Source organism: Vipera berus, assembly GCF_964194415.1.
Source record: "Vipera berus genome assembly, chromosome: W".
Lineage (NCBI taxonomy): Eukaryota > Metazoa > Chordata > Lepidosauria > Squamata > Viperidae > Vipera > Vipera berus.
In genome coordinates, this window is record NC_138210.1 from 54,409,789 (window position 1) to 54,431,896 (window position 22,108).

General features: G+C 44.7%; 1 protein-coding gene across 1 annotated transcript in view; it reads right to left on the reverse strand.

The window, feature by feature from the left end:
• Window positions 1–20,819, reverse strand: part of LOC308676091 (voltage-dependent calcium channel gamma-7 subunit) — a gene marked incomplete at both ends in the record, with an annotated part of 31,899 nt that extends 11,080 nt beyond the window's left edge. Inside the window, 3 exons of the mRNA XM_081341814.1 lie at window positions 1,824–1,964; window positions 15,944–16,048; window positions 20,624–20,819. Coding sequence (XP_081197940.1) covers window positions 1,824–1,964; window positions 15,944–16,048; window positions 20,624–20,819 — 442 coding nt within the window. The remainder of the gene's footprint in view (window positions 1–1,823; window positions 1,965–15,943; window positions 16,049–20,623) is intronic.
• Between the last annotated feature and the right edge of the window lie 1,289 nt (window positions 20,820–22,108).

Genomic DNA, 22,108 nt, shown 5'->3' on the forward strand with positions numbered 1-22,108 from the left:
TTTTGTGACTGCAGTGAGCTTATAACCTCACTTTCACCAGGGTTGTTGAGTGAGACATCACATGACCACAACTTGTTATTTTACTGCCAGGTTTGCCACTGACCTTGCCTATCGGGAACCAGCTGTGAACTACATAAATGGCGATCATGTGACTGCAGGACACTGCGATGGGTGGTAAACCCACTGGCTGCTAAGCACCCAAATCTCAGTCATGTGATCACAGGGATGCTGTGACCATTGCAAGCATGACGTTACTTTTCCAGCGCTGTCATGACTTTGAACAGTCACTACACAGGGCAGTCATTAAACGAGGACTGCTTGTAGAGTCTTTTGAACTCCTAGAAGCCTCAGTTAATATGACAAAGGGCATGATTTTCACAGATTTTCTATCCTGTTTTGCAGACCCTATACTCCCCACTCCTGTGGGGCTTTGGAGAGAATTTTAAAAGCACATGGGAAGGGTACAGAGGAAAGCATTTCCTAATCCTTTTCCATTAATTAAAAGGCAAATCTGGATACCATCCATCAACGTCCATTCATTCATTTACCAAATTAGCATACTATTTTTTTCTGTTCAGATCCAAACATTTAGGGTAGCTTTAGGACAGAATTTAAAGTCTCTGTCCTCTCTTTTACCACCCCATTTTTTTTTATTTAAAATGTAAGTTATTGACCTCTGTATCTGTCTTGGACCTGACAGCCTTATTGATCGTAATCGTTTTGCTTTGTGCTGTTTGTTTGTTTGTTTATTAAATTTATATGCCGCCCTTCTCCCTAAGGACTCAGGGCGGCTCACAACAATAAAAAATTTAAAAACATAGAATACAAAGATTAAAAAAGAATTAAACAATAAATAAATAAAGGACAACTTAAGCCAATAAAAACCAAATTTAAAAAACCATAATCAGTCCAGGCCCGCTTGTTGGAACAACCATGTCTTCAGGTCGCAGTGGAAGGATCGAAGGTCAGGGGCCATCCGCAGCTCCGGGGGCAAATCATTCCAGAGGGTCGGCATGCCCACAGAGAAGGCTCTTCCCCTGGGGGTCGCCAGCCGGCATTGCCTGGCCGACGGCACCCTGAGGAGGCCGACTCTGTGGGAGCGAACCGGGCAATGGGAGGTTGACATTGGCAGCAGGTGGTCTCGCAAGTACCCCAGGCCTAAAAACCTCCTTGATGTCACCCCTTCTAAATCCGGTTTCACTAGATCAGGGGTCTCCAGACTTGACACCTTTAATGTTTGTGACATGCTGACTGAGGAATTCTGGGAGTTGGAAGTCCACAAGTCTTAACAGTTCCCAAAGTTGGAGACCCCTGCAATAGATCAGGGTTTCTCAATCTTGGGAACTTTTAAGATGGCTGAAAACTCTTCAGAAGGAGATCCAATCTGGAACTAAGGAGAAATTTCCTGATAGGGAGAACAACTGTCAATAGAACAGCTTGCCTCTGGAAATTGTGGTTGCTCCAACACCTGGAGGTTTTCAAGAAAAGGTTAGACAACCCTTTGTCCGGGATGATATAAAGTCTCCTACCTTGGGCAGAGACATGGACTACTAGAAGACCTCCAAGGTCCCTTCCAGTCCTATGATTCTTTAAGATGTGTGGACTTCAATTCCCAGAATTCTCCAGCCAGCCATGCTGGGAGTTGAAGTCCACACTTCTTAAAGATCCCAAGGCTGGAAGAGACAGCACTAGATCTTCCTCTCTTCACATTACAAATTCCCACCCTCGGTCTTCAACCCAGAACTGTCCCCCTTGTTGCAGCCAGCCCAGAGCTTGCAGATCAATCTCCTTTAGTAGGACAGCCCCAGCTTCTGAATTCTTACCAGACAGGATGAAGAAGATGCCTGAAACGAAAGCCAGGATGGTTCTTTGTGGGCGGATATGTCCAATATTGCTAATGACAAAGGCTGTGAAGACGAGGAAGAGGCTGACCATGGGAAACGGGGTGGCTGTGCGGATGGTCTCTGCCAGGAGAAAGGGAGCAAGAGAAAAAAAAGGAAAGGGGGAAAAAATTAAATTTTGAATCCATCACCAGACTTGTGCTCAGGATTATTTCACATTAAGGCTTAGATCAGATGGATCCCACAAATGAGACAGCTTAAGAGCATACACAGCAATCTTCTCCTTCATTAGTAAATAATTAGCAGCAATGGATGGAAACTAATCAAGGAGAGAAGCAATCTAGAACTAGGAAGACATCTCCTGACAGAACAATCAATCAGTGGAATGGCTTCCCTTTGGAAGTTGTGGGTGCTTCATCACTGGAGGCTTTTAAGAAAAGACTGGACAGCCACTTGTCTGAAATGGGATAGGGCAGTGATGGCGAACCTTTTAGAGACCAAGTGCCCAAACTGCAACCCAAAACCCACTTATGTATCGTCAGGTGCCGGGTGGGTGTGGCCCATCGGGTGGGCATGGCTGCTGTGGTAACGGCAGACTGGGTGGGACTAAAAAGTTCAATCAATCAATTCCATCTTTGTGAAATCTTTTTTTTCCCCACAAGAAGTTGAAATTGATTGAACCTTTTTTCCCCCCATACGGCTGTGGAGGCCTAAAGCGAAAAGATTTTATAAAACCCAGCTAAAGGCATAGGACTGGGACAACGGCGCGCGTGCCCACAGAGAGGACTCTGCGTGCCACCTGTGGCACGCGTGCCATAGGTTCGCCACCATGGGTATAGGGTCTTCTGCTTGAGCAGGGGGTTGGACTAGAAGACCTCCAAGATCCCTCCCAATTCTGTTATTCTGTATTCTGTTTTTTTTGACACATCCCTGTGAACAAGTTTAGCAGCCTCCTTATTTAAATCTGACACTTCTTTCTGAAATCAACCTCTCCACTGACACTTCTTTCTGAAATCAACCTATCCACATTTAAAAAGCGGAGTTCAGAATTTTTTCAGGGTCAACCAGAATGCTTTTTTATTCCCTTGCAAATTGAATCTGTTCTCTCTGCAAGGAAAGGAAAACCCCAAATGAATCATAAGGCTCCCTGTCAAGTTCTGTCACAGTGAAGTAACTGAGGCAAAATGTTTTTAAACTTAACTCGAATCAACCGACTTTCACCTCAGGGTTAATAAAATGCTTATTCTGGAAAAACTGTGCAACATATCTCAGCTCTTTCAGAAATGACACTGATGACTACAATAAGAAGGGTGTGATGATGAAAAAGGCTAGAAAACTTGATACCAGAACTCAGAAGGATATTATGAAGATTTGAAGTTCAATCTTAAGAGCTTCAATAATAAATGAGGGTGTACATACCATCTTGTTATAGAACAAGGTCACAATATTAAATATATCTCATCACAGTTGAGTGAGCCAAAATCTATTGTAACTTGAAGCACTGCCCTTACTGCAATTTTACATGCCTAGCATACACATTCCATGTGTATTATGCTACAATAGAAAATGGCAATTTTTTGCATGTCATATCATCTACACCAGGGGTGTCAAACTCACTGCATCGTGTGACACCTCTTAACGTATCGTGACTTTTTTCGCATTGCCAGAGGGCGAACCCAGCCTCTGCATGATGCAACTGGCCTGCGGGCCGGCAGTTTGACACCCCTGATCTACACCACCGAAACATCGTGCTGACTTATAGATTTCCATCCATTCAGTTTGTTGGTTTGGAGACAGCATCCTGTAATGTGTTTATTATTCTGTTTAAAGTCTGTGCTCAAAATAGCTCACACAAGTAAAAATACAGATTTTGCAGCATAAGAAGGAATGTAACCAATACCTTGATACAGATGGATGGATGGCAGAATGATTGATAGATAAAGGTAGTTGGTAGGTAGGTAGGTAGGTAGATAGATATAGTGATATATATATATATATATATATATATATATATATATATATATATATATATATATATATATATATATATATATATATATATATATATATATATATATATATATATATATATATGATAGATAGAAAGATTTAGACAGATAAAGATATATAGATATGCATGCACTCTCACTCTCTCTCTCTCTCACACACACACACGGGGTGCGGGGGGAACTGGCAGCCAGTGTGGTTCAATAGTTAAAGACACCAGACTAGAAAGCAGGAGACAATGAGTTCAAGTTCTACCTTAGCCACAAAAGCTAGCTGGGTGACCTTGGGCCAGTCACTCTCAACCCAACCCACCTCATAAGGTTGTTGTTGGAAATATAGGAGGAAGGATATGTTTGCTGCCTTGGATTGTTGTAAAACTAATGAAGGTAGGGCAGAAACAAACAAACACATACAAATACGTGTGTGTGTGTGTGTGTGTGTGTGTGTGTGTGTGTGTGTATGTCCACGTGTCTTAAGTCTTATTGAGGTCTTGGTTACTTTCATTAGCAGAGCATAAGCCAGGGGAAGCCAGGACTAATGTAACTTTGCAATGACACAGAAGAGAGCCAGTTTGCTGTAGTCGTTAAGGCACCAGGCAAGGAACTAAGAGGCCACGAGTTCTAGTCCTGTCTTAGGCCTGAAGCCACCTGGGTAACCTTGGACCAGTCACTCTCACTTGGCCCTGGATAGGAGGCAATGACGAACCGTTTCTGAAAAACCTTACCAAGAAAACCGCAGAAACTAGTTCAGGCAGTTGCCAGGAATCAACGCGCACTCAAAAGCAGCTTCCCCGCTCCAGAAAAGGGACATGTAAATGTGTCATAGTGTAGAACAGCACAAACATCTGATTATCTGCCTTTTGGGAACTATTTTTATATACACGTTCTTGTTTATATATAACCATAAGTGGATCCCAATCTATTCAGTCTAACAACTCACTGCCATATTGAATTTGACTTCATTACTCTGCCTGAAACATGTTTTTTTTCCCTCAAAATGCAGAGTTTCCTAGGACACAAAATTGGGATAAATACTGTGTTTCTATGATTCCCTTCAAGCTACGTTATTTGTGGATTTGCATTTTCAGTAAGGTGACATCATTCACAATTTCCAGCTGTTGCTCGTTTCCTACTGGCAGCTGGACGTTTCATTAGTTCCTTTATAATCAAATGGGGTGACCTGGATCCTGCAACTCTGAACAGCTGCATGAAAGACATCTGGCAAAGAGCAACTTTTTTGACCTCTGCAGGGCAAACTGTATCTACCCATGTTCGTGTTTCAATTAACAACGCAAGAGCTCCCTCAAGCTTTGTATTCGACCACCTTCCTCATCAAGATACCGGGACTGTCTGTTTGAAGAAGCTTTGAGGCAAGGGCGAGTTAATCAAGGCAGACAAGAGAGCACCCCAAATTCCCAAGGCTTCTGAGTAGCCTCAGAAGCCAGAGGAACACGATGAATCACTAACTTCTATAGTACGATTGCCAAGAGAATGACATGGATGTGTCCTGGTGTGCAGTCAGCAAGAGCTGAATGTGACTTTGCTACTAATGTTAGGGAGCTGCTTATAGCAATTTTCTCAGTCTATGTAGGCCCTGATCAAAACATTGGGCAACTCCTCTAAACCAGCATGGTCAAAGACAACTCTCACACAAAGCAAAATGAAGTGTTAGGCTGCTGAGATGGGGGCAAAATATATATTAGTTTTTGTCCCTATCTCAGCAGCCCATCACCTTGTTTTATACATTGGGGTGTGGAACAAGGGTAGTGTTACTTTTTTAATGCTGTACAAAGTTTTGAGTAAGGGGAGGAGGAGGAGGAGGAGGAGGAGGAGGAAGAGATTTCCCAGTACAGGTAGTCCTTAATTTCAGTTCATTTGGTGACCATTCAAAGTTATGACGACACTGAAAGAAGTGACTTATGACCATTTTTCACACTTACTACCACTGCAGCATCCCCATGGTCATGTGGTTTACATTCAGATGCTTTGACAACTGTTTCATATTTATGACGGTTGCAGTGTCCCAGGTTCGTGTGATCCCCTTTTGTGACCTTCTGACAAACAAAGTCAATGGGGAAAACCAGATTCACTTCACAACAGTGCTACCAATTTAACAGCTGCAGTGATTCACTTAAGAAAGGCGGCAAGGAAAGTCACAAAATGGGGCAAAACTCACTTATCAAATTTATCACTTAGCAACGTAAATATTGGGCTCCATTGCGCTCATAAGTCAAGGACTACTTATAACTCTGCTCCATGAACTCTGCTCCACTTTGGTATTTGTTGCCTGCAATACGAAATAATTAGGAGCACCTTATAGACTGACATCCCCTGTTCCAAGTTCTGCAGCATTCAAACAAGGTCAGAACTATATGCATCTTGCCAATCAAATTTCACTTCTCATGCTATTCTTATTCTTCTACTCTGAGGTAAAAGGTAAAGGCTCCCCCGCACATGCGTGCTAGTCGTTTCCAGCTCTAGGGGCCGGTGCTCATCTCCATTTCAAAGCTGAAGAGCCAGCGCTTGTTGGAGGACGTCTCCGTGGTCATGTGGCCGGCATGACTAGACGCCAAAGGCGCACGGAACGCTGTTACCTTCCCACCGTAGTGGTCCCTATTTTTCTACTTGCATTTTTATGTGCTTTCAAACTGCTAGGTTGGCAGAAGCTGGGACGAGTAACAGGCGCTCACTCTGTTACGCGGCACTCGGGATTCGACCCGCCAAACTGCCGACCATCTGATCGACAAGCTCAGCGTCCTAACCCACTGAACACCTTATAGACTGACATTCCCTGTTCCAAGCTCTGCAGCATTCAAACAAGGTCAGAACTATATGTATTAATATTGGGGGCAAAGTGCCCCATTTCTGAAAGTAAAATATATGGTGTTGAATGTTCCTCCTTGCAAGAATTCTCTGCGCATAATAACTATATACATAAGGAAGGAAGTTGCTTATGTATTTCCCTATTTCCCTATTGTCCTTATTGTCTAGTCTGCCCTAGCCCCAGCCTGTTGGAATTGTAATCCCTCACTGTGACAATAATAGTCTCCCTGCTAACACTGATGGGGTTACCTAGTTGGGTAATGAAACATCTGCAAGAAAGCACCGAGGACCCCACAACTCAACCCTGAGCTACAAATATCCTCTTTTATTGGTCAAATTATCTCTTCTGACCCAGCAGTTGACAGCAAGTGGCTTCTCTTGTCTAGGATGGGGACTAGGTTAGTATTTGGGCAAGAGAACCAACAGGGAATATTACTCAGTCTAGGGTAGACTTAGAAATTAAACAATATCTCAGAAGAAGATAATGGCCAATCATTTTGGTACTGCTGCCAAGAAAGCTGAAATCAAGCGATCTGCACGTCCGTTCCCACCTCCCCAGAGGCATCATAGCAGAAGGCCTGCTGATCAAACGGGCATTGACCTGGGGAAAATTGATCTCAGCCTATAGGAATCACGTCACGAGGCCCTCAGTCACCCTTTGCTATCTATTCTCCATTCCATTAGTCATTGCTTGTGCTGACAGAGGATTCTGGGTATGGCTGAGTATAAAAAAAAGAATAAATATAAAACTGGGAAGGACAGGTTTGATAGCAGCCAGTAACATCTCCTTTTCAATAAAATCCGCTCACTCCTTTTCTCCTGTTTTAAGATTCCTTCTCCCTCATCCTGATACAAACATCAGACGGGTCTTCACTTTTTGTTTAAATCCATCCTCAATGTGCTTCTTCCTCCAGATTGTCCTAGCTGAGTTTTTCCCCTTCCGTGTGGAACGCACAAGAGTTTGCTGCTGATCAAATGAGATTTCCGTTGACTATCCCCTTTGTCCTTGCTGGAATTTCTGCTTGGGACAGCACCAATAATGAGCTGCATAATTCTTACTACTCTCTGCATGCCAGGATTGCACCATTTTCTGGCCAGCGCTGACTGCTGGGAGCACAATTTTTTTTCCCCAGTTTAAAATATAAGAGTGAAACAGTTCCTTATCTTATCCAGCAGAGGGGGCAGGAATATATATTCGTATTTCTCTCTCACAGACACATACACACAAAAACATACACACTCTTAAGAGTTTAGGGTTACAGCATCTGTAGCAAAAAGTGAGATAATTTATTAGATGGCAGCAGCGAGAACAGCGGATTCTGAACTCATTACTGCCATCTACTGGCTATCTGGATTTGTGCAGAACAGATATGGTAGCCCCACTTGCTCCTAACTGCTGCCATGGAGATCTTTTCTTACTGCCAAATTCCCATAAAGTTACCTTAATCTCAATCTCAGTGACCTTAGTTGCTCTGAAGGAGTGTGTGTTTTTTCACTCTTGTGCCAGTTGCAATCCATGGCACTTTCAAAACCTCGTTGCGCATTTCTTTGGCACAATCAGATGATCCACTAAGTTATCCACAGGTATTCTTCCTTTTCTCCTTGGGGTAAAAAGAGGTGCTGGGTACCAAGGCCTACAACCCTCCAAAAGCTGGAACTATGAATTTTACCCTGCAGATTTTTCACTCACCAATCACCTGTCTGGAGTGCTTAACAACAGCAATAGCACTTAGACTTATATACCGCTTCATAGTGCTTTACAGCCCTCTCTTAAGTGGTTTACAGAGTCAGCATATTGACCCCAACAATCTGGCTCCTCATTTTACCAACCTCAGAAGGATGGGAGGCTGAGTCAACTTTGAGCTGGTCAGGATTGAACTCCTGGCAGTGGGCAGAGTCAGCCTGCAATACGGCATTCTAACCACTGTGCCACCACGGCTCTTCTTCTGTTTATTGGGACATCAACTTGGCCATTCTTCAGAAGAGGCTGAATCCATTAGCAAAGTAGACCCTCCAAACAGCTGTTCTCCACTATAACTAGGTGTATTATATCTGGGCCGCAGACATCTGAATGATTGCTGGATGGCAGCCAAGAGATACAGGAATCCTTAAGCCTTAGCTGTCATCTATACCGGTAGTTCTCGCTTAGTGACCATTCACTGAGCAACTGTTCAAAGTTATGACAGCGCTGAAAAAAGTGACTTATGAGTGGTCCTCACACTTAAGACCACTGCAGCTTCCAGGCACTTGGCAACTGTCATGCATTTATGAGTGTCGCAGCATCTCCCAGTCATGTGATCCCCATTTGTGACCTTCCCATTGATTTGGCTTCTGACAAGTCAAGTCAATGGCGAAGCCAGAAGGAATCCCAAGTCACAATCACGTGACATCTTGCTTAACAACTGTGGGTGAATTGCTTAATAACTGGAACTGGGACTGCTGTCAGTAAGTGGGGCAATCACCTGATGTTTCATTTAATTACCTCTTCACTTGGTGACAGAGTTTCTGGTCCCAACTAGGGCTATTAAGGGAGGACTAAGTGCAGTCTAGGTAGGATATTTGAACCTGTTACTGACCAACTGTTGGGGGCAGCTTCTAGATTTTGCCTGAAAAGACATACCAACCTACAAATATCCTCAAACTTCTCTGTCCAAGATGTTTTGCACCTTGCTATGTTCCTGTTTAAGCCAGGCCCGTGGGCTGGTTGCATTGTGCGGAGGCTGTGCCCACCCCAGTTCCAGCAATGCAAAAAAAGTTGAGATACATCGCAACACGTCACGTGACGCTGTGCGTTTGACATTTCCTTAAGTTTTAAGCCAGAGCTAAGTAGCTGCCCCCCTGCCCACTCAATCCCAGATCCACTTGATTCCTATTAGTGGTAAACATTAGTTCATGCCACATCCATTAAATCTTGGGAAACCGATGGGTCCACTGTTGGGAACCTGACTGGCACCCTAAAGCTCAAATTAATGTGTTGCACCCCTCATCTCTTGCAAGACCCCCTTCATTTTTTTTCAACCTCCAACAGAAGAGAGCCATGTACAGGTTTTCTTTCTCTCTGCCGTGCCCATCCCATTTTCTCCACAAAACTAATTGTCAACTTGTTAACTCTTTTGGAATTCTTGGATGAATTATTGCGCAAGGCTCTATTAACCATCTCCCTTTTTGCCAAGAAAATGGCCCATGTTCAGGATACTTGATTTAGTTTGAATTAGCAATCTAGGTTAGAGCAAAGAGCATTCGTTTTACCAATCCCTTGATAAAAGAATGGAGGACTAAAAATAAATAAACTTTGAGGCACCAATTAAACCCATCTCTGTGGTTAGGATCCCTGATTCCTGGGTGGGTGGGAGGCTACGGTTTTAGTCAATATTATCAGAATCAGGAAATTTTCAACAGAGGTGTCCTGGGAGGAGGGATAATGTTTAATCGAGCATCATGCATCATAACACATACTGTCTGTTTGTACATGAGAGGGGTGCAGGTTGTGTGGCACTATTGCTTCTTGCGTGGCATCATTCTGACAACATTGTCACACTCTGTAGATGTCGCTGCTCTTTAGGCAGAATGGGAAATAAACTGCATGTCTGTGAAATCAACAGATGTTGAAACTCTGCTGCATTCTGGAAAGGTTTAAGCCTCATTAGTTGATCATCTGTACAGGAACGTGAAAAAATACACCTCAAACCAATTCCTGTAATTTGGATGCAGTAATTTAGCAAAACGTGGAAAACAGGGTTGATATAATATTTGAAGTAGCTGTTTGTTGGACTTTACCTGAAGGAAATATAGGGGCATTTGGAAGGAGACAGAAGCCGAAGTAGAGAAGGCCTTAAACCTGTTAACACTTAGAACAAAGTAACCATTAATGCATCGGGCACCATTTTTGTCTGCCATGACCTCATGACATTGTCTATATCTCAATCCCAATAAAAAACTGAGGCGGTTTCAAGTCATCCTCAGGTGTTCCATTTGGCGTTTTCCCTTTTCCTCCAACATAGTTTTTGCCATGGGGATAATCTGGAATGCTTCATTGAGATGATGGTTGCTAACTCAGTGAAGGGATGAGACTTGCTCACTGCTATTGGCCATTTTAGGCTAATGAGGGACTTGTTGATTGTGGGAACCTGCCCTTCATAGGCAGTACTTGAACTGCTAGAGAACCTAGAAACCTGGCTTCTGCAGAGATACTTTGCCAAAACATTGTCAGACGTTATGCTGGCTCCTTATAAATGGCGATTTAGTGCTCTTTTGAAAAAGGACAAGACCTTTCTTTGAAAACAGGTTTAGCCCCCTCTTTTGAGAGAGATAGTTCTGTTATGCATAAAAGATTGATTTAAACCAGGAAAACTGGCTCCTCCCAGTTGTGTTTTTTGTGGCTCTGTCCTTGTTAGGTACATGACAGATTTTGCACAACTTTGGCTTGGTTTTTTTGCATGGTTATACTTTTCATTTTATTTTACTTTCCTTATTTTTACTTTGGTTGATGAGGAGGGTGCCTCCATTTTGCTGTATTCTGACTTCAACGGTGGTGATTGTTGTTATTATGCACAGGGCAATCATATTTGCAGGTTCTCCATCATCATCCACTAGCCCAGGGGTGGGCAACTGTGGCCCCTTTATGCCCTGTAAACTTCAACTCCCAGAATTCTTGAGCCAGCTTGGCTGGCTCAGGAATTCTGGGAGATGAAGTCCACAGGGCATAAAGGGGCCATTGCCGCCCATTGCTGCAGTAGCCAGGTCTGGCTACCATCAGCCACAAAGTCAGAACTGAATCTATTAATCATTCATCATTCTTAATCAATTAGTCACTCCCTTATAGCCCTAGCAAAAAAATATAGTTGATTTATCAATCACTTCCTTCCATTTCATCCTTTGCCCCCCTCCCCGCCCCCCGCCCCCAATCTCATATCCAGGCCTTTTCTCTTTCATTTAGACTTAATTTCAGACGGGTTTAGCGCCCTTTCACAAAAGTGGTAGACCCATGTGCAGAAATAGGCTGAGGGACACGTCATATGCCTGGGCACCTCTGCCACTGTGCCAAATATGTCATTTCAAGCACATTCTTATGTGCTCAAGCCTGGCCCTTGTCAGGGACCGTGGTTATTGTTTTTCTGCCAGCAGTTTACATTTGGTGGGAGGAGAAATAAACTTTATTTTTATTTACTTTACAATATTCCCTTCCCTAAGCACCTCTGAGTGGCTTACAACTTGGGGGCATCCCCCATTAAATCCCTACGGATTGCAACCATTGATGGTTTTGTTCCTAGGACTAAGCAGGGGTCAGCAATAAGGGGAGGCGCAATTTTTTTAGACCATCTCCTTATGACTACCAAAGTCTGTGGATGTCTTCCTGACAGTTCGTAATGTTAGGGGGTAAAAAACAACCCAAATCACTTCTGTTGCACATAGGTAAGAGGGGTGGTGCTTTGATGACATGATTATGACCATCATCTTGTTTTTTTATGGCCTTCATGCAGACCCCAATTTCTGCATTGGAGAGCTGGTGGCTTGACCAAGGTCACCTAGTGCATTGATAGCTGAAACGAGATTTAAAGATGTCAGACCTCAAGACCTTAGGCAGAAATGCTCCGCACATTTACACATGGCTGTGACGTCAAGCAGATGTCTCAGATTTGGAGCCCGTGGACTCCTTCCAGTCAACCTAACCAGGTCATTTTTGATGGTCTGCAACTATACAGGTACTCCTTGACTTACGACGATTGAGACCAGAATTTTTGTTGTTAAGCTAGGCCGTTAGCAAGTAAGTTGCACCCAATTTTACAGATCATTTTGCCACGGTTGTTAAGCCAATCATTGCAGTTAAGTGAATCATGTAATCATGAAACAAATGTGGCTTCCCTCGTTGACTTTGCTTGCCGGAAGCCGGCTGGGAAGGCTGCAAATGGCAGTCACATGACCCCAGGATCTCGCAACCATGGTAGATATGTGGTGGTTGCCAAACATTTGAATTTTGATCATGTGACCATGGAGACGTTGCAATAGGCATAAGTGCGAGGACTGGTTGTAAGTAAATTTTTCCAGTACTGTTGTAATTTCAAATGGCCACCCAACAAGTGGTTGTAAATTGAGGACTAGCTGCATTTAAAGGTAAAGGTTTCCCTGTCATTCATGTCTGACTCTCTGTTTCTTAGCTGAGGGAGCCGGCGTTGTCCGAAGACAATTTCCGTGGTCATGTGAACCAGCATGGCTACACGCCAAAGGTGCATGGAACACTGTTACCTTCCCTCCGAAGTGGTTCCTATTAATCCACTCCCATTTGCATGCTTTCAAACTGCTGGGTGGGCAGGAGCTGGGCCAAGTAACGGGAGCTCAGTCCGATGTGTGGAGTCTCAAACCCCGACAAGCTCAGCTTGTCTTTAGCTGCTGAGCCATCACACCACCCCTTACTGTAGCTGTAGTTAACAAAGTATAAAACGTCAGCCTGACACTTGCAGCTTTGCCTGACCCTCCAAGTCATTTCTGTAATCTACCAGCATTCTAAATATACTATAAACAGGGGTGACTCAAAAAGGCAGGCACTTGCAGAGGGGGTGCTGGAAAAGTGGAAGTGTCAAGGAAGAACGCCACCCTCCCCTGCAGAAATCCAAATCTGACAGTGACTTCATAGCAAACTGGCCTTGTTCGGCTCACTGCGGCTCAGCTAGCCTCGTCCTGATGCTGCAATGCTTGCTGTGCTCACACCATCACTCACACGAGCTCTGATTTACATCACACACACACACACACACACACACACACACACACACACACACACACACACCCTTTGCAATGCCCCACAGCTCTCAAGCCATCCCAGAGGGTTGGGACAGCCGCAGTAAGGGTGGGGGGAACCACAAGAGAGCAGAGGGACTAGATCCACTAGGACAGAGGGATGGGGCACACTTGGTCACAGCCAAGTGGTGGCCTGCATTACTCAGATCAAGGCACCATCTGAATCTGGGTTGGGTAGATGTCCCAGCCCAACAACTGAGAGGTGGCAGAGTTTGGTTTATTTACCAACACGATGCTCAGCACAGAAACCTGGCTCCATTTTTTATGGATTGATTTGTTTGATTTCTATTCTTATTCAACTCACAGTGGCATACATAACACTCCTTTGGAGGGGGAGCTGAGAAAGGGGGACTGGTCCAAAGTCACCCAACTGGCTTTCATGTCTAAGGTAGGACTAGAACGCATAGGTTGCTGGTGATTGGCCCAAAGTCATCCAACTGGATTTCAGGCCTAAGGTTGGACTAGAACGCATAGGTTGGTGGTGATTGGCCCAAAGTCACCCAGCTGGCTTTCATGTCTAAGGTGGGACTAGAACGCATAGGTTGCTGGTGATTGGCCCAAAGTCACCCAGCTGGCTTTCGTGCCTAAGGTGGGACTAGAACGCATAGGTTGCTGGTGATTGGCCCAAAGTCACCCTGCTAGAACGCATAGACTCCTGGTGATTAGTCCAGTCACCCAGCCAACTTTGATTCCTAAGGGGGAACTAGAACTCAGCTGATTTGCAGCCCAGCCCCTTCACCAATACAAACAGACTTAGGTAATTGCTGTAGTCTCTGATGTGCACCCCAGCCATAAGGGGGCTTAGAGCCCAAGTCCTCGATCATTGCCCCTTCTGCACATGGCAGATTTCTCTCAAATGCTACGGACAAACCATGGGAAAACCGGGATTTAACTCAGAAGCGGTGTCTGGAAATCCAGTAGATTTCGGGTTGGGGGGTGGGGTGGAGATGCCCTTCCCGTCACTCTTTGTCAGTTGCTCCTGACTTGCCAGTTGCCCTGAACTGTTTCTGCTGCTGTTGGACAGACAGGGAAGAATCAGGCAGGGCAGGAAAGTTGGTGGTTTGTTTCTCTCTCTCTCCCCGTCCATGTGCCTCTCTTAGTATCTTTAGTGTCCTTTTCCTCAACTGCAAAGTGCGCAGGTACTTTTTCTCATCTGTGAAAATTAACAACTCCGTATTGAGGCTGACTCATAAACATTTGTAAGTGAACTCAAAATACGTGTCATCACCATAACGCTGGAAGAGGCAGGCTTGCAACCTTAACTTTGCTGAGCATGTGGCAGCAAAGGGTTAGCGCAATGCCTTTTGTGGTGGTTGTTGTTGTTGTTAAAATCTTGGAAATGGTGGAGATGTGCATCTGATGTGGATAAAATAAATAATGGCAAGCAATGCATTGCGGGCTGAGATTTTTGTCCTTTAAATGGAAAGAACCTGTGTTTTATGTGCAAGACCTTTCAGGCAGTGGGCTTGCAATTGTGTGAATGGCTTTAAAAATTAAAGGTGGGCTGAGATATAAGTTAGGAAGCTGGGGCTGTATATGGGTGCAGAGAGACATACTGTTTGTAGAGCAGGGCTTTTCAACCAATGGTACGGGTACCACCTGTGGTAGATTGGCACCTGGCAAGTGGTACGTGACCATCCTAGCGGGGGAGAGGAATGAGCTGAACCGGTGGCAGCACCGAACAAGCCTGAGTGAGATAGCTGGAGCTGCAGAACTGTCAGGGCTCAGCGGAAGCGCCAGGATCAGCACCGCTTTCCAGCTGATTGGTGCTTCTTCAGGGCTGTCAGGGCTCAGGGGAAGCACCAGGATCAGTGCCAGGCTCCAGCTGGAGCTCGGTGCTAATCCTGGCGCTTCTGCTGAGTCCAGAAGAAGCACTGATCAGCTGGAATGTTGCAGCATCCCCAGGGTCTTGTGATTTACATTCAGATGCTTGGCAACTGATTCATATTTATGACGGTCACAGTGTCCCAGGGTCATGGGAAGTGACCAAAACCTGCTGCAACCACTCAGCAGACGGGGGGGGGGGGGGGGATAAAAATGAAACACCTCCCCACCCCCACTGCCAATCCTCAACAGAAATGCTCACAACAATGAAAACCTCGGACAGGAGGAAGAGCGCCGCCGGGCGGGCAGGCAGGTATCTTGCTTGGCTGTGGCTTGTGGGGGGGGCACTTTTTTCAGTGCCATTGTAACTTCGAACTATTGTAAGTCGAGGACTACCTGTACTTCATCACTTTTCCCCTTTTTTTTGGTCATCAAGTTTTTGACATTTTGCTAGGCGACTGGTGGTACTCGGATGTTGCCATATCCTAAAAGTGGTACATGGGTGAAAAGGTTGAAAAGCCCTGATGTAGAGCATTAACTCTTTCCTTCAGCTGCTGTGCTTATTTGGCTCACCCCTCCAACATGCGCCTAACATTAATTTATCCATTGTTAATGCTGGCAATCGTATCATGTCTAAATGTCTTATCTACTTACTGAGGATATTTTCCGTGTTCTCCGTAACAAGGGGCCCCTCAGGATCGGGGTCAGGCCTCGGCTCCAGGAAGTATTCAGAAGCCACACAGCTGCCTTTTTTCTGACCTAGAAAAAAGAGACAATGCATAAAAATTCAGATAGCAAAAGTGGCCCGTATTGGACAGTGTTTCTGAACCTCAGCAAGCGTAAAAGGTGTGGACTTCAGCTCCCAGAATTCCCCAGCCAGCAGAGTTGCTGAGGTTCAGAAACAGTGGTATAGGACCTTGAGGGAAGCAATGGTGCCTTTGTGGAAGGAAGTCCCAAATCAGCAAGGCCAAGTTACCATGTAGTTATATACAGTACATTTCCATTCAAACAAGCCACTTCTGTAAGACAAGTCAGCTCAAAGCTAGTAGCGAACAGGACGCCTCTGACCATTTCCAAAGCCCTAAGCCAGACTAGAAAGAAGGCAGTCATGATATGTTCTGGAGGCCCCAAGAGCCATCCTGGAAGAGATGCAACCCTTTTACTCTTTCATCTCGGGATAAAAATTAACCAGTGGCCCCAATATGTGCACCTCTAGGGATAGGAGAGCTGGAAGAGACAAGTGGGGATCCTTTTTAGTAAGTGCCACAAAAGATCAGATCCTCACAGATCCCCACGTGAAGGTCCAGTTGAACTGATTTATTGCTAATCATGCCTTTGCACAAGAATCTTCTTAACTAATGGGTTAATACCTGTTTGAGGTTAGATGGGGGTCAACAGAATTCAAGGGAAGTTGGGTTTAGTTCACTTATGGCTATGTAGGGTTTCTAGGCTGATCCCTCCTTTAACTCCTCCACTTCTTCTCCTACATCACTTCAACAGCTTCCTGGCAGCTGGTTCAGCCGGTTAACCCTCCCCTTCTACCAGCATGCCACAGGTAAGGCCACTAGGAAGGGCCCCTGAGTCAAGGAACAAGTAGCCAAAGTCCCACGTTCCAAAGAGCATCAGGTATGCATATGCACTGCTTTGTTCATGAGATCTAGTAGATCAACGCTGGAGACTCAGATTCAAGTTCTACTTCCCACCATGAAAGTTCAGTGGGTGACATTGGGCCACTCACTCTTCCTCAGTGGCCCCACCACCTCATAGGAATATTGTTGTGGAGCAAAAGCAGAAGAGGAACTAAGCGGTGCAGGACTTTAGAGATCCAGGATAACAATCTAACAAGAAAACAAATAAAGATGTGTGCCTCTTTATTGCACTACTACTCCATGGGTGTCAAACTGCCGCCCCGTGGGCCGGACGCTTCATGCAGAAGCCATGCCCACCCCATTGCCGGCAATGGCAAAACCATCTCAATACATTGTGCAACGTCACATGACATTGCGAGTTTGACATGTCTGCACTACTCCATACACCCTACCTTAGATCTAGCAAAGAAAGACTAGACTAGACTAGACTAGACTAGACTAGACTAGACTAGAATCTGGAAGGGACCCTGGAGGTCTTCTAGTCCAGCCACCTGTACAAGCAGGAGATCATACACCATCTAGGACAGGTGATTGTCTAGCCTCTTCTTAAAAATCTCCAGTGATGGAGCGCCCACAATTTCTGAAGTCAAGCTGTTCCACTGGTTATTGTCCTCACTGTCAGAAAGTTTCTCCTTAATTCCAGGTTGCTTCTCTCCTTGATCAGTTACCAACCATTGTTTCTCGTCCTTCCCTCTGGTGCTTTGGTGAATAACGTGACCCCTTCTGCCTTGTGGCAGCCCCTCAGATACTGGAATAAGTATATCGTCATTACCAGTAATGTGCATGTCCACAAACACATACTAAAGCTCTCATTCTTGTAATTTTTAACTGGGCAAAACAGTGCATCGTAGAGCAACCATTTTTGAACTGAGAGATTTCAAATGGGCTAAACTTACAGAATGTATCCAAAACCTGGGACCCAGGACTCTCATTCAAATGAAATTTGGCAAATTTGATTAACACATTTTTATGACACAAAAATCATCACAAAACAGTTTATGGCGTAATACAAAATGTCATGAAACATTTTCTGTGCTAATGTTGGTGTCCAGTTTATTTGGATATTCAACCCAGAGGTTGACAGTTTGATTGTCCTAGGGAGTTCAACCTGGGCTACTTTCAAGACAGAGACGTCTCTGACTTCACTTCCAATAAAGGCAGAACATTAGAAATCCTGTCACTGTTAAAAACTCTGAAGAATCTGGTAAGGAAATACTTCTGAAAGGATGATCCAATGGGTCACAGAGTTCCTAGTATAGGTAGTCCTCGATTTACGACCACAACTGAGCCCAAAATTGATCAAGGCAATCGTTAAGTGAGTTTTGCCCCATTTTAAGAACTTTTTGTCATATTTGTTAACCAAATCACCGCAATTGTTAAGAGAATCATGCAACCGTTAGGTTGACTGCTTGTTGGAAACTGGCTGGGAAGGTTACAAACGGTGATGACGTGACCATGGGACTGTGCAGCTGTCATAACGGCCAAATTTTGATCATGTGACCATGGGCTGCAAAGGTCATAACTGTGAAAACTGGTTCAAAAGTCCCCTTTTTCAGTGCCATGGTAACTCTGAACGGTCACTAAGCAAATGGTTGTAAATGGAGGACTACCTCGATCTATGCATGTTATTTGATATATCTAAACCGGTGTTTCTCAATCTCCGCAATGTTAAGAGGTGTGGCCTTCATCTCTCGGAATTCTTTAGCCGGTTGGCTGGGGAATTCTGGGAAATCACACATCTTAGAGCTGCTGAGATCAAGAGACACCAATTTAAAATGTATTTTTTGGAGAGGGGTTTGCAGCTTTCACCAGACTGTCAAAAGGATCTATGGCACAAAACGGGTAACAATCCTTGACTTAAGAGGCAGGAATAAAGGGCGATATCGTTGCATTTAGACAAGATAGCTAAATGTGCCTGGCTGGATAGTTGAATTGCCTAATTTAAACAAATGCAGTATCAGTAAAGGCAGTATTTGCAATCTTTCTAGCATTATTCATTGAAAAGAAGACAGGTAGGCCTTCTCATTCCAAGAACCTTAACAAATTCTCCTTACATGGAGACAGGGCTTTTTTTGTCATAGAACGCCCAGAACAGAGTTCCGGCACCTTTTTTGGATGGAACCTTGTAGGGTAGGCAAGGTGGGTTGTATGATGTGTGTGAGTTCCGGCACCTTTTTTTCTTACAAAAAAAGCACTGCTTGGAGATAACATACTCCTAAGGTCAACTCTTCCCAGCCTCATTAGCATAGCTTGGAATTCAGAGCCAACTTTTTAGGCAAATCTAGGTGAATTGACAGCTCTCTGCAGAACCTTGTCAAGAGCTGAGCTGCAGACCACTCCAGACCTTCTGGGAAGAAATCTATTTCATGGTTTTCCACATTGCCCAGTGATTTCAACGTTGCATCTAGTCAACCAGAATTAAATTGCCTAGAACTGTGGTGGCGAACCTATGGCATGGGTGCCAAAGGTGGCACACAGAGCCCTCTCTGTGGGCACGCGCGCCGTCACCCCAGTCCTAGGCCTTCAGCTGGGTTTTATAAAACCTTTTTGTTTTAGGCCTCTGCCGCCATGTGCAAAAAAAAGAGGTTCAATCAATCAATTTCAACTTCTTGTGGGGGGGGAAGTTCTCGCAAAGTTGGAATTGATTGATTAACTTTTTAGTCCCACCCAGTCTGCAGCCACACCCACCCAATGGGCCACACCCACCCAAAGGGCCACACCCATCCAGCACCTGATGATACATAAGTGGGTTTTGGGTTGCAGTTTGGGCACTCGGTCTCTAAAAGGTTTGCCATCACTGGCCTAGAATTTACCCAAATATCAATTTTGTCCAAGGCATTATTTTGCTGCTCGGGCTATCAAAAGTTGTTCTGTTGCAAAATTATCAGCTAGGTCTAGGCTGGAAGTAGCTTAGCTTGGAGTCTTTCTGAAGCTGCAAGCAGCACAAGCTAGACATCCCTCAAGATCCTTGAAGCCTTATCGGTTGTTCCCAAGGTAAGCAGTCTGGTGAGATTCTTGTAACATAGGTGGTAGACAATAAAGTTACTGATTTTTGTTATTCATGAGTGGTTCTGGTTGCTTGCATCTGATATGACCTGAAGAATATATGGGAATTTAGGAAATGAGGAAGCTTGAGTCTGGGTTTAGTCCTGAGGTCCTAAGATGAAGATACTAAAGTTGCTCCTAAGATCAGAGGATCAGAATAGAGCTGGAAGGGACCTTGGAGGTCTTCTAGTCCAGCCCTCTGATCAAGGAGGAGTCCCTCTAACCATTTCAGATGTGGCTGTCCAGTCTCTTCTTAAAAACCTTGAGTGATGAAGCACCCACAATGTCTGAAGGCAAAGCTGTTCCACAGGTTAATTGTCCTCACTGTTAGGAAGTTTCTCCTTAATTCCAGGTTGCTTCTCTCCTTGATTAGTTTCCATCCGTTGTTTCTTGTCTTGCCTTCTGGTGCTTTGAAAAAATAAACTGACCTCCTCCTCCTTGTGGCAGCCTCTCAAATACTGGAATACTGCTATCATGTCCCCGCTAGTCCTTCTTTTCTCTAGACTGGTCATTCCCAAGTCCTGCAACCGTTCTTCATGTCCTTTAGTCTCCAGGGCTTTAACCATCTTACGATCCTAATAATATGGTCCTAAGATTAATAAATGAAGGCAGCATTGGAGGGGAGACCTTAGACCCTTACCTGCAAAGAAGCAAACCCTCCAGAGGCCAGCATGGAGTGCCATGACTATTTCCGTGGTCTGGTTTTGCGGGAATACAATCCCTTCCTCCATGAACAGCCAATAGTCAGTACTGACAGCAATGCCCACCAGGAGCAGCCCGCACGCTCCAAAAACACTAGACAGCAGGGTCAAGGCGCGACTGCTGCAGTTACTCATCCTAGGTGAGAGAGAGAGCGTCTGGCCAAATGCAGCGCAAGGACCTGGAAGAGAAATAAACCCCAATCAGTCCAAAACTCCAGGGGAGTACTAAAACCAAACAAAACTGACAACAAACAGAATAACAGAGTTGGAAGGACCCTGGAGGTCTTCTAGTCCAACCTCCTGCTCAAGCATGTCAGACAAATTCAGACAAAACCCCTTGTGATTTTTTACCAGGATATTTGTTGCCCGTTTTTGAATCAAATGTGTTGATTCTCAAGAGATCTTTATATTGTCTTGGATAATTTGAGCGAGCGGGGCCACCAAATCCATTAAAACGTTCTCCAGGCTCCAAGGAACCTGATATTGTACATAATTTCTGAAAGATTTCCTAAGGGGGGGGTCTCTCCTCTTTGCATTTTTCTGACTTGGAAATGTTAAATATTTGACTAAGAAACCCAGGGCAGGGGTGAAGTTTCCTCCTGTAATATGTGCTGGAGCAGGCTTCCCCAAAGAAGGGAAGCCTCGGGGAACCAGGATTACAAGTCCCATAACTTCTAGTCTCCCAGGGCTTGTATTTCAAAGCCGAAGAGCCAGCGCTCCATGGTCATGTGGCCGGCATGACTAGACGCCAAAGGCGCACGGAACGCTGTTACCTTCCCACCGTAGTGGTCCCTATTTTTCTACTTGCATTTTTTATGTGCTTTCGAACTGCTAGGTTGGCAGAAGCTGGGACGAGTAACAGGCGCTCACTCTGTTACGCGGCACTCGGGATTCAACCCGCCAAACTGCCGACCATTTGATCGACAAGCTCAGTGTCCTAACCCATTGAGCCACCACGTCCCTTATAATTTATCAATACAGGGTGCAAAAATCCTACGCCAGCATTTGGCAGGAAAATACTCAGAACGGCTCCATGTGGTTTGTAGCTTCTTAGGAACCCTGTTTTTCTGCCTCTGGTCTCTTATTGTTCTCATGCACTGGGAATTCTAGTTTCTACTCTTGCACATTAAAGTGACAATTTTAACGGGGGAATTATGATTGCTTGTATTGAGCCTAATGAATTTTCTGACATTTTGCAAGTGTCATACAGGAGTCATTTTCCAACCCAAGGTTTCTTCTTCTTTTTGAAAGAGTACCTAATCTGATATCTACCAAGCTTTGCTACTTAGCCCATGGCTGGCTCTAAATTTGGCAAACTGCTTATGGATGAGGCCCCTTCACAACCTTGGCTGGTCATGATGATAGGATTGACAACCTTGCTATACTGAATAACTTCAGGCAACTAAGTCTGAGAACACCATTTT